General features: G+C 45.6%; 1 protein-coding gene across 2 annotated transcripts in view; it reads right to left on the reverse strand.

Moving 5' to 3' along the window:
* Window positions 1-6,413: 6,413 nt before the first annotated feature.
* The window catches only part of CTNNA3 (catenin alpha 3), a 411,569-nt gene continuing 405,422 nt past the window's right edge, over window positions 6,414-12,560 (reverse strand). For both annotated transcript variants that reach the window (XM_059850814.1, XM_059850815.1), the window contains one exon: window positions 6,414-8,455. In XM_059850814.1, coding sequence (XP_059706797.1) covers window positions 8,168-8,455 — 288 coding nt within the window. In that variant the 3' untranslated portion in view covers window positions 6,414-8,167. The remainder of the gene's footprint in view (window positions 8,456-12,560) is intronic.

Below are 12,560 nucleotides of genomic sequence, written 5' to 3' on the forward strand. Positions count from 1 at the left end.
CAGCGTGTTGCTGCTGTGTATTTAATACCAGTCCTTGTTGTGTCTGCTCTCCTGCAGTGCAGTGCCCACGGCTGTCCTGCCCGTGCACATCCAAGGGCTCTGTTGGTGGAGGTGACACTGGCTCAGGGGCTGTGTGCTGCTCTGAAGGCTGGAACAGAGCCCTGGTGCCTCCTGCTGCTGGGGCAGGGCTGGGGCTCCATGGATGGCTGGGGGGGGCTCCATGGATGGGGCTCCCTCTGCACGCCCAGCCTGGGCTCTCACAGCGCCTTCCTTGCACAGGACACCCTGGCAGGGCTGCCTGCATCCTGAAGCTGTTCTGACAGCAACAGGCACTGCTTCTTGAAACTTCCCTGCTGTGCTGCTTATCTGTTATGTCCTTACCTACCTGGCTGAGAGAGAAATAAAATGGCTCCCTCTGAGATTCTGAACTAAAATACAAGTACAAATCTGATGGTTGCTGTACTTCTGGGGAGAGCTAAACTTCAGAGATCTGAGTACTGAAAGCAGTGTCTCCAAAACTCAGAGACAGCAGTAGAGAAGTAGTAAGCAGTGACAGAGAGGTGGCTGAGGTCTTTAAAATACTTCTGATTGTCCCCTTTGTTATTGTAGTTCACAGGAGAAAGCTGGTTTCCTTGAGGCCCCTGTAAAAAGAGATTGCAGTGCAGTGGCTTCAGGAGTCCAGTGGATGATTCCTGGTTTTAAAGGAGAAATCTTGTATTCTAAGCTCTGTCTAAAAGTCTTCTTTTCTTTTATGACACATGGTTTGCTGTCTGTTCTGAGAGCACACAGGTTTAAGGATGGGAATTTTGAAAATAAACCCTTATTCTAAACAAGGAAATACTATTGCTGTTGCCAAAGCACAGACTTGGGGGGAAAAGCCTTTGCCACTGCAGTTAAGGTTGCTGGCATCGTAGGTGGAGCCTGCTCTCTTTGCAGTCTAAGGTTTGAGTGCTTTGTAAGCGCTTCTGCATGTGCTGCTTTAATTCTTTAGCGTTTTGCTACTAATCCTTGTTTTATCCTCCCTTCAGGGTATCAGACTCCTTAGGCATCACAGTGGGCAATTAACACAGCTTGCCAAAACAGCTTGGCACTTGAGTAAAAAAGGCTGGAGTCTTACTGCCAGGGAGGCAGTGTGGGAATGATGACAATTAGGCTGACACTGGTCAGTGGATCTTTCATTCATTTAAGGAGAGCTAACTACAAGGGAAAATGTCTAGAAGGGAAAGAGAGGTATGTTGAAAAAATATGGGGAGTTTATCTCTCTCTGTGTCCCTTAGGTTAGACAAGCAGGAGGGCATGAGCAGGTTGGGTTGGGATCATATTGATTTCACAGGACAAAGGAAAACCTTTCACTCAAGAAGCAAGGATGGAATTCAAGTAAATGCTGGACACATATAAATAACAGAAACATTAAAAGCATTGCAAAGTGATTTGAGTGCTGTTCCAGCTACTCTGCCTCCAGCAGGTTGGCCCATGAGAGTGTTTGTTATCCAGTGCTTGGGGATGTGTCAGTCCTAGCACTGCCTTTTTCCTCAGTGATAAGCAAAATGTCCCTTGAGCCCCCTAAAGAGCAGTCTGGTGACAATGACAAGTGAGCGTCCTTAGGAAGGTGTTTGGTGGCTTTCAGAATCCTTACCGTGTGCCGACAATGAACTGGTGGCCTCAAAGTGCTGAGCACAAAGTGGGCACACGTAGGAGGAACTCCATACAAAGAAACACCCCCAGAGGCATTTCTGGAGGAAAGCAGCACTTCTGCCCCCTTGGGAAATGCTGCCTTAACAATGGAATTACAAACCAGAAGTTTTCCATGTTTTGTAAATGTCACTTTTCCTTTTCTCCCCCTTTCCCCTGCGCTCAGAAAGGGGCACACTTCCTCTCCTGCAGCAGCATTCCCAGCTGCAGCACAAAGGAGAGCTGGGACGGCCACTGGCGCACACACACACAGTGTTCTGCCAGCCCGCAGGCTCCACACTCTGGGTGAAGGTGCCAAAGAGGGAGTGGGCACAGCTGGGAAGGCCCAAGGACACTGCTGTGAGCAGGGCAGTGGGAAGGTGGAGCTGTGCCCAGGTGGCATAGCAGCTGCAATTGTTAGAGGTACTGGAACAGAGGCAGAGGAGACTGCCACCTTAAAGTTTTTCCTCCATTAGATACCCAGCTCCAGGGAATTATAATAGAGTTTGGCTTGTGACTGCATTTCAAGAAAACCAAAGCTGTGTTTTGATTACAGGCTGAACCCATGAGATGTGTATCTGGGAGTATCTAGTGCAGGCAGTGTCTTACAAGCGAAAAAGGCAAAATTGAATAGAGAAGGCCTGGGACAAGAGGAGTGAACATGGAATAGTTTGGCAGGTTTGAGTCTTGAATTTCATTCCAGTGACAGGGCTGTCTATACTCTGTTTATTTTTAGCTAAGATTGTGGGTTTAATTCACAGTAACTGCTTCAGATGGAATCTCCAGGATGGATACAGTCACTGGAATGTTAGTACATTTGTATATGCTGTACTCATCCCAGAGCCCTGAGAACAGGAGGTTCTTCCGGGGGGGAAATAAGGAAGAGTAGGTGAAGGACAGGATGCTGGGGAAGTGAAGCATCTTAGTCATTCTTGTTAACATAACAACTTCTTGTCTTGAAATTATATTGGCTTGTGTAATGCTTGCAGCTAGACAGAAATTATTTCAGTGAGAATAGAGCTCATCCTGAGCCAAAAGTTATCTCATTTCCCTTTCTTTTGATAGTACAATAGGTATGAATATCCTGTTCAAACTCTTCAGAGGTTTGCAGACATAATTATCCTGTGCTTATTTTTAACTGCTGGAGGCTTAAGTTCCAGTTTGCTTTCTGAGTGACTAGATGCAGTTGCTATACTTTTGCCATAAGATGCAGCCTTTTTTTTCACTGTCGGAGTAATTCAACAGCAGAAAATTGAGGCTGATTGTCTGAGAATGCTGCACCTTTATAAAGTGAAACATCCATGTACTTCTGTGTACTTGCTATGAATTCTAACAACTTCAGTTTATCAGTAACTAAATATTATGTAATTATATAAATACATTTAACTATAAATATATCTGTATATTTAATTCTACTAAAAATAATTGCATTGATTTATGCTATTTGTATTTTGTGACTATTATAACACATTCATTACTAATGTGTGTTGTAATAGATATAAAATACATAATAGGTAAATTATATTATTCTATGAATAGATAAATGAGAAGGTTATTTTATGTCAGCCAAGGGCAAAGATCCCCCAAGCACTAAGGTGGCCACATTAAGGGCAGGTGGTTTGCAGTGTGTGCTTGGGGCCTGTCTGTGATTACTATTTCTGTATGAAGTCTGTGGCACCTGTATAATCCACACAGGATCACAGAATGTTGAGGGGTTGGAGTGGACATGGAATACCATCTTGTCCAACACTTGCCACTGTGCCAGGCTGCTCCAACCCCCATCCAGCCTGGCCTTGGACACTTCCAGGGATCAAGGGGCATCACAATCTCCCTGGGCACCCTGTGCCAGGGCCTCACCACCCACTCTCACAGTAAAGAATTCCTTCCCCATATCTAACCTACATTTCCCCTCTGAATTTGTACCCAAGATGTGAAGTCGCAGAGCTCTAGTCTTCTTTTCTGTCCTCAACTTGCTCCTAAGTGCAGATGAGCTAAATATAAATTGTGCAATATGCACCCAGATGTTCTCTTAGAGAAACCAGTGCAAACCTTCCTGACAGCAAGTTGCACTGGCTGTTTTATTTACTTATTTTCATTTGAGGTTCTAAGGGTCACACCCCCAGCAAGCTGCAAAGCCCCAACCCCCAGTGACGTCTGAGAGGACTAGACTGGGTTTGTAGAGGGAGTGGAAGGCAGAAAAGAGCCTTTTGCTGTTTAGTCCTTTTTGGAAAGCCTTTACTCCAGGGAGATTCTGCTTTCCTGGAGAAATAATTGCTTTAAATGACTCTTCCTCCACCAGAGAAGCTAAAAACCGCCCAGGAAAGTTTCTCCCATTCTCTCAGCCATGCTGGCTGGTTAAGAATGGCACAGAGAGTGGGAGCAATATCCTATCCTGTTTCCATCCAGTGAGTGAGCTCTGGGCACGAAGCAGCCCAGGGACAGGGGCTTGCTGGAGCAGGGAGCAGCAGCTCCTTTAACCCTCCACCCCCTGGAAAGAGCAGTGCCCGACCCACAGAGCCTGAGCTCTGGGGTGTTGGCAGCTGCTCGAGTCATGAGCTGCCTTCTGTGAAGGAAACTGAAAACTACAGCAGAAAAGCCAGTGGCTCTAAAATGACCAGGCTGGTAAAAGATTTGAGGGTTGAGAGGAAATATCATCCTGGACAGGGCATCTCTGCAGTCTCCAGCCTGCTTTAACACAGTCATTTTCACCAGGAAAGCATAATGTGAGTATTTCCTATCCTGTAAGAAGCTCCTTAAAACTGTTAGATCCACCTCTTGCAGTGCAAACTTTCATCTTAACTATTGCTTTTAGGCCGGAGCCAAAAATTACTTCCTCAGCTTCCAGTTCCTTGGACCTTAGCAGCACATTCCTCCTGTTGATGAGAGACATCAGGGGCTTTAAAGTATCTTCATGGTTTGTTTGCCATTTCTGCTTTAGATGTATTTTTTCTTTATGCCAAGACAGTTTCTAGGGAGTTGTGGTTTATTATTTGAAAGGTGGTATTTTTCAGTGCAGCAACACCACTTCCAGTGCACCAAATCCGTGGCTTTGTGATTAACACTGCCCGTGCATTTCTTCCCTTTAAGAAGTTGTGCAAAAACCAAGCCCACTGATGACCTTGGGGAGAGAGAGAGAGTGGTCTGCTTGATCTTTAATTATTATTTGATTACTCTACTCATGCTAAATTGCCTCTACTGGACAATATCAGATGAGTGCTTTTGTTCTGTTGTGTCTCTTCAAAGCCCCCCAGGGGCTTTACGGGGTCCATTACCTGTTGTAAGCTGGCAGAGCTCCCTCAGTGTTCCAGGCCCGTGGGATGCAGAGGGTTCTGTGGGGGAGGACAGGAGCTGGGAGCCAGCAGAGGGCTGGGGAGGTGGGTGCTGCTTTCCAGCTGTTGGGCTGCAGGGCTGGGAGGCTGGAACAGGCACCACCCCTGGCTGCAGCCACAGCTGAGGCACAGGGGTTTATTTATACTGGCAAGTCCCCAGAGTTCAACTGGGAGCAACACACAAGGGGTAAGTATTATCTGGGAACAAAAATAGGTTTTACATAGAATTTTATTATCTACTGCTGATAGAGACTTATGGTTTTTCTGGTCAAAAGAAAACTTTCAAAGGCCCATGAAAGAACTTTCTATATCAACATAATTTTCTCAAATGCTCCAGCTGCAGACTCACAGAAAATAAAGGATATAAGCCTTTCAAAAATCACTGCAGGACTTTTAAAACACCATGCCTGGCTCAGTGTCAGGCTGTTTAGTTGCTTGTGTTCTTTAGTAGAGATGCAGCTACAGGGCTTCCCTAGTGGTACCAGGCTATGTTGGGAGAAAAAGCACATTAGCTGTTTATTAAAAAAAAAAAAAAATTTCAACAGCTTTGGGATTTGTGGAAATGATGCAGCCCTGTCCTCTCAAACTAATGGGCTTCAGCAATGGGACTCTCACTTTCTAGAGCTCTAGTGGAAATTTTTAATATAAAATTGCCTTCAGTCATCCATCACACTGTGCTCCATGATGTGGTAATGGGGAGAGGCCAAGGCAGGCTAATGAAATAATCTGAGCTGCTGAGGTGAGAAAGCTGCAGCTCTGCCAGGCTGAGAGCAGCTGAGGGTACAGTGTGAGGGGCAGGCAGAAACTGGGGGAGAAGTTGTGCTCTGAAAGCTGGGCTAGCAGGGAATGAGGAGATGGCAGGAAGAATGAGGAGCTGTTTGGAGTAACACTGAGCAGTTCACCTTCCTTCAGAATTCTCCCTCGTGGCAGGGAAGTGGTGGTTCCCTGCTTCCCAGACTGGCTGAAGGGTGATGAACTGGACTTTTTACAGCTCCAGGACTTCTTACCCTTTATTCCTGGCTAAGGAGGTAAACTTTTCCACTTGGGACTGAATCTAACCCAAGCCTAAATTTAGTCTAGATTTAATGATTGCTTTTTGGCTCTTCTCAACAGCCTGCAGGGGGTTTTAAATTCCTTGTTCATTTAGAGGGTGGTTTTTGTGTAATAAATTGCTGTGTTGAGATCAAACTGGCTACTGAGCATGGCCAGGGAAGGAGCACAGACTGGCAGTGCAGGAAGGAGCCTGCAATGAAGCAGTAAAATGTGCTTTAGTGATACTGCTGCTGGAAAACCTTTCCTGTAGAGCTGCTAATGGAGCACACACAGTGTGCTGGAAGGAAGGCTTCTGTGAGCACACCTGGCAGGCCTTGAACTTCAGACACAGTGAAAAAATCCCACAACACTGACAGCAGCTTCTCGGGGGTGTACATGCTTTTTTATTTATAATGTGGTGCCAAGGCATTAGTTACAAATGTCAGACATCAAGGTGACCAGGGTCAAAGGTGTACCAGGGACAGAAGGGTTTCAGGACAGCCACAGCCCCAAAGCAGCCCACAAGGCTGTGTCAGCTTACCTGCTGCCTCTGGAGCCCTGGGAGGAGCAGCAAAGCCAGGAGACCTCACTGACATCTTGCTGCAAACATGCTGGAGGGAACTGGAGTTGAAAAAAGGTGATTTTCTTCCAAACTTCTCCTTTGGTTCCATTTAACTGATTGCAAGGTTAGGGAAGGTGGAAGAATGATCTGTAGAATTTTTAATTCATGAGCACTATAGACCAGCAGCCTATAAATTACCCTGCCCCAGTGTCCTGAGCTTACAAACATGGCAGCCCCAAGAGGAAAGGCACAGTTCAGGGTTATTGCTGCCCACACTGGGCTAGGTCAGGCACTGCTGGGCAAGCATGGCAATAAATGACCTGGAGCAGCAGCCCAGAGTGTGGAGCCATCCCATAATGGCAGGCAGTGACACATAGGAAGCTCTGGCTTTTGAGGGAGCCCTTTCACCTTGGCAAATGTAGAAGGCCATGCTTGAGGATCAATGGCCAAGCAAAGACATCTTGACTTACAAATGCAGTCTGGGAAGAATTCATGACATGGCAAAAATGCAAGTTAGATCCTTCTAAAAAATTAGTCCACGTGGATTTCAGATTCAAAAGTATTTAGAAAAAACTAGTTTTTCTCAAATACATTGCAGAGGTCTGGACTAGCAGGATTTACCTTCATGACACACTTTGTGTGCAGCCATTCAGCACTCACCACCAGAGTCCTGCATTTAGGAAGTCTGTCAGAAGTAACTTAATTCCCTACAGTTGCTTTGGAAAAGTCACCCCATTCCTAAGAGTCAAGATATGTGTATTTCACACACTGGTCTCAGAATAATGATTTCAAAGTTCTTCTTTTGTGCAGCAATTAGGAAAGTTCTTTTTTAATGTCTGATTTATCTGAACTGCTAAATCCAACAGCCAGGAGGTTTATTGGGGCTCATGGAAGAGAGCAGGGAGCAGAACACAGATTTCCTGTTTGTGTTCCCAAAGGCCTCCTCAAGAGCTGTCACCCCAGCTGGCCTGCAGTCAGTGCTTTCTTTACTACGTTGTTACATCCACATTGTTCCAACACTTTGTGTGTTTCATCAAACATTTTCAAGCTTACATTTCCAAGGCATGGTCTTGGCCAAGGACAAGTCTTTGGATGCTGCAGTCTGGACCCAGATTTAGGGCTCAGAGTCTGGGCTCAGCTGGGCAGCCCAGCCGAGCTGGTCCCGGGGTGACGATGCCCATCAGGACCTGGCCCAGCAGCACAGTCAGAAATCCTGTGTGTCACACTCAGACCCACTGCAGTGGGGCCACTCTCACCCCTGCTGAGGGGGCTCCTAAGGCTGCCCAAATCCAGGCTGCTGACTGCAGGCTGCCTTTGGGCACTTGGCACATTGTTCCCTCCCAGCTGCAGCGTGGGCCTAGCTGTGCACAGACACCAGAGCTCGTCCCTGCAGGAGAATCAGTATTATTTTCAACTGTGTGCTTCTAACTAATCCAACAGCATTTTCAAATAATTTAAGCAAGTGTTATCTTACAGATTTAGAGCAAAACGTTGACAATATAGTTATTAAGTAAGTGGGAAAAAGATGAAAAATCATGGGAAATTCAAGATAAGAAAACATAGTGGTAAAATATTAGACTATTTCTCTGCCTCTGAATTCACTCATGACTTGCACAGGATGGATTCTCTTCTTTGCAGAACCTTTTCTGACAGCAGCATAGATTTCTTCTGGCTTCTCTCTTTTAATCAGGGGCTTCTTCTCTGGAGCCTTCATTCTCCACATCACAACTGGATGTCGTGGGCCAGTAGGACTCTGAATCTTGATAATCTTTGTGGATGCAATATAAGACATCTTCACTGTCTGCACCACAGAATTCATTAAGTTTTTGGCGGCCTGAATTAGTGAAGTGACGCTGTCCAGCTGTAATAGGAAACAGAAACACCAGCCTAGAAGTCAGTGTGCTTTTAACCACAGCAGGCACAGGAATAAACACCAGTTAAAAAGTAAGACTACCAGAGACTAAACCATAATTCCCACATTTTCCTTTTGTGTGTTTGATCACTGAGCTCATGCTCTGCTGCTCAGATTTATTGTGATGTATGGAAATTCATGCTGGTGGAATATATAAATGCTTTGGAAGATAATGCTAATTGGTTTTTTTCTTTAACAGGAATAAATGATGCTTGTCTGCAGGGTCCTATTGCAATTAATACTGATGGGTAATGAAACCAACTTGAAGAAGAGCTGTGGAAATGACCACTTGCTTTGTTTCAGCACGAGGTAAGGCCTCCAGCTGCTCCTGTCCCATTCCAGGCTCCCACAGGTGCTCAGGAGCAGTGCTGGGATACTCTGAAGTGTCTGCCTCTGGATCTGTCAGAGCTGCTGAACCTGTTCACAGCAGCCAAGATTTGTATGGGATATCAAAGGTGGGATAACCCACAGAAACCCCAGTGACTGTGTGGCCTCTCCAGCTGCTTGGGGAGTGCCACCCAAGGGCAGAAGGCAGAACAAACAAAGCCCATCATCTTCCCCAGCATCCAGCACAGCCATACCAGGGGTGTCTTCTGTCACTGCTCATGGACAGGAAACAGGAGCACTGAGGAAGCTCTCCGTGGCTGGGATGGAGAAATAGTGGGATTACTCTTCAAAATGGGAGAGCCTTCACACTTCACCTTCTAAACATCCCCTTTGCTGAGACATTTGTGTAAAAGCACTGAAGCCAGTTCTTGAAGGGCTGTCTGTGGGTTTGGTGGCAGACTGATCCTGTCCTTTGCCAACCAGCCCAACCCCAGAGCCTTGGGCAAGGTACAGATTTACAAATGGGGTTATTAGGGACAGTTCAAGGACTTCTCCCTTTGCCAGATCAAACAAATTGATCAGGTGAGAGAGGTGTGTTGTTACTGTCTGTCTTCATTCTGATTGTGTAACACAAATACAAATAAGGCAGAAATAAAAAATTCAGCCAAGAGGCTGGATTTAGTTGCAATTTGGAAACGCCTCTGAACTGGCAGAAAAATCTTCCAGTTAATACAGCACACACTGCTGCTCTCTGGAAATGCAAAAAACCAAACATTTAAAAAAATTAAGATATCTGGTTGAATGCACACCTATGTGTGATGGCAAACTGAAATTACCTCAATTCCCTAAGAAAAGGTGTGAAATCTACCAGATGGCCTGGATGCTGTCACACAGTGTTTACTGGAGCAGGAGGAGACACAGCTTCATGGGATCTTCTTTCTTTCATGCTAACCTGAGGGCTGGTTATACACAGACACACCTCTGCATGCAAACACACACATGGAATTTCAATTATCTGTTGCTATCTAGAACAGCTGAACCACCATGACCCTGACAGCTTCTTGAAAGCTTTGAATAACTTTTTTTTTTTCCCCCTACCCTAACAGTCCCTTTTCCAGCACTGGCATAGTAACACTACTATGAAGCTGCTGGAACAATGAAAAAGATGATTTTGGTTCTCTGGCAGATGGTAATGGGCTTCAGAGAAACCTTCTTCCCTGAAGCCTCCCAGTGACTGCAGTGTGTGTAACTGCTCCACCATTTTGAAGTTGCTGGGTGAGACAGGCATGTGAGGAGTGGTGGCAGGTTGGGCAGCAAACAAATTCTTGTTTGCATGGGGCAGGGAAAAGGCTTCTTGAAGAAACTGGTAGGATCCAGGCAGGGTGCTACAAACCTTCAGCTGTTCCTTATTGTGACTTCAGTGTGTGTAGTGTGGAACATGGAGAATGCTGAGGTGAACACTAGAACCTAGCTGGCCTTTCCTCTCCTGTGGAAACTGAACAGTTACCTCCTCCTTCTGCCCCCTGTGGCTTCCACAAATCAGCTGTGGAACAGTCTAGAGCTCCTTTACCCCAGCCCTGAGATCACAGAAACAGCATTTTTATTGTTTCCTAAACTATAATCATAGGTATCTACTATAAGCAGCAAAAAAACTTCAGGAGTGCCTAGTTTTGATGAAGCTGTAAGTGAAACCCAGCATGCAGCCATGTCAGCCTCACAGTCTGACAGGGGCTGGGAGGGGACACCTGTCAACTCCAGCACTTCAAATGCTGGAGAGCCAAAGCCTGACTCCAAACCCAAATGCAGAGCTGTTCCAAGAGGCAGAATTCCCCTGCCCCTTGCCACACCAGAGGAACTGAACATCTGCCATAGCATTAAAGCTCCACAAAAGATGCCCTGAGCCACAAAGAGCCATGCAGGCACCTGGCTCCAAGCTGTGAGAAACAGCTCTGTGTGTCCCCTGCTGCAAGGCAGTGCCCTAGGGCCCACCAAGGGTGTTTGACCTGGGGTTTTGCTGCAGCACCTGGGGCTGGGCTGAGTCAGAACAGGCACTGAGGTGCAGGACTCTCAGTTAATGCTGCCCTTTAGGCTGTGTGCCCACACCACTGGCTGTGTCCTTGTGTCTAGCTGTCCCTTCACCCTTCTATGCATCTCACATTTGCCTTCTAAAGAGGAAGGCTGTGTTGGGCTGGGGTATTAACTGCATTCACAATTTTGGAGAAGCTTTTAGATGTTCTTAGATGTGTACTACAGATGGTAACAATCTGGCCATACATTTAATTTCCTTCTTTTTTGGCTTTAGAGAGCAGTTGTTTTTCTACCTCAATGCCAGTAACACTGTATGGTTTGGTGGAAATCTGTTCTATAAAACTGCTGTACTTGAGAACTGCCTTCACTTGGATGCTTTTATCTCAGATATTCAGCAGGCTCTTCAAGGTCTCATATCCAGGAAAACTGAAGAAATGAAACTTGGCATAAATAAAAGCCTGATAAAATATTCATTGAGCGTTTAAGTCCATTTCATTTAGAGAGATGTAGCTGCAAACTCTTCAATGCACAGCAAGTGGTACATAAAGATTCACTGGTAAAACAAACCAACCAACCCCAAACTAAAATATTTTTTTTTATTTTTGCCGAACTTCACTTTTGCTCTTTCAGCATTTTCCATGGAGATGCAACGTCCCAGCCTTCAGATTTTACAGGCCTGACTGTGTAAGTTAAGACAATAATTCATTAAAGGCTTTAGGAAAAACATCCCTTTCCATTTCTTTCCTCACCTGTCCTGTGTGCAATAGTACGTGGCTGCCATTGCAAAAGGCATTCAGAATTATTCTGACCACTGGAATTTTACACTGGGGTGAAACACACATGATACAGAACAGATAACAGTATTTTAAAAAAACCAAACCCCACCCCAAATCAGGCTGGCAGCACTCATGCTGAAATCCACTCTCCCTTCTCCAGCACTTTTATTCCTCCTCTGTAGTAAGTCCTGAGAGCAAGAAAGCAAACTCTCTTTTGCATAACAAAGCTGAAGGAAAATGTTAGACAAGAAATGAATTTTGAAACTTTTTTTCCAGTTTGCTTACATGGATTGTATTTTTCTCATTTTGGTAAAGTAATTTCATGTCTTGGCATTAGTGGCAATCCATTGCTATGAAATGCTGAACAATATAATAATTGCAATGGGCAGTTATTTTTAATATTCAGAATAACAAAGAGAATTGTGACTTTGGCAACGAAAGGATTTCTTCAGTTTGTAAGTATTTTCTGCTCAGTGCAGTAAGAAATGCTGCCACTGTCCCATGTCAGCAGTAGTTGTAACTGGTGCAGCAGTGAAACACAAACTGTGCTGACTGCAGGGCACACAGAGGCCAGGCTCTCTCCTGCTCCCATTGTTGCTGTGATGTGCAGGTGCTGTGCCTCTGCCCCAAGGCAGGGACAGACACTTTGTGCCTTGGGGGACAAAGCTGTGCCTGCCTGCAGCACTCCCAAAGTGTTCAGTGTAACCTGCAGTGCCTGCAGCCCCAGCTGGGACACCTGGACTGCTCTGCTGGGAGTGCTCTTGGTGTTCTGCAGGAACTGTAAGGGTTTGCTGTTTGAGAGCAGATGTATTGGTTGGCTGTTTACAGTATCCCAAGGCGTATTTACAGTTCACCCAGATTTAGGTTTTCCGTGTAGGTGGAAGCTGAGAACTCAACACCAAATTCAGACTTTTTTATCAGTG

Source organism: Haemorhous mexicanus, chromosome 7 (genome assembly GCF_027477595.1).
Source record: "Haemorhous mexicanus isolate bHaeMex1 chromosome 7, bHaeMex1.pri, whole genome shotgun sequence".
Taxonomy (NCBI): Eukaryota; Metazoa; Chordata; class Aves; order Passeriformes; family Fringillidae; genus Haemorhous; species Haemorhous mexicanus.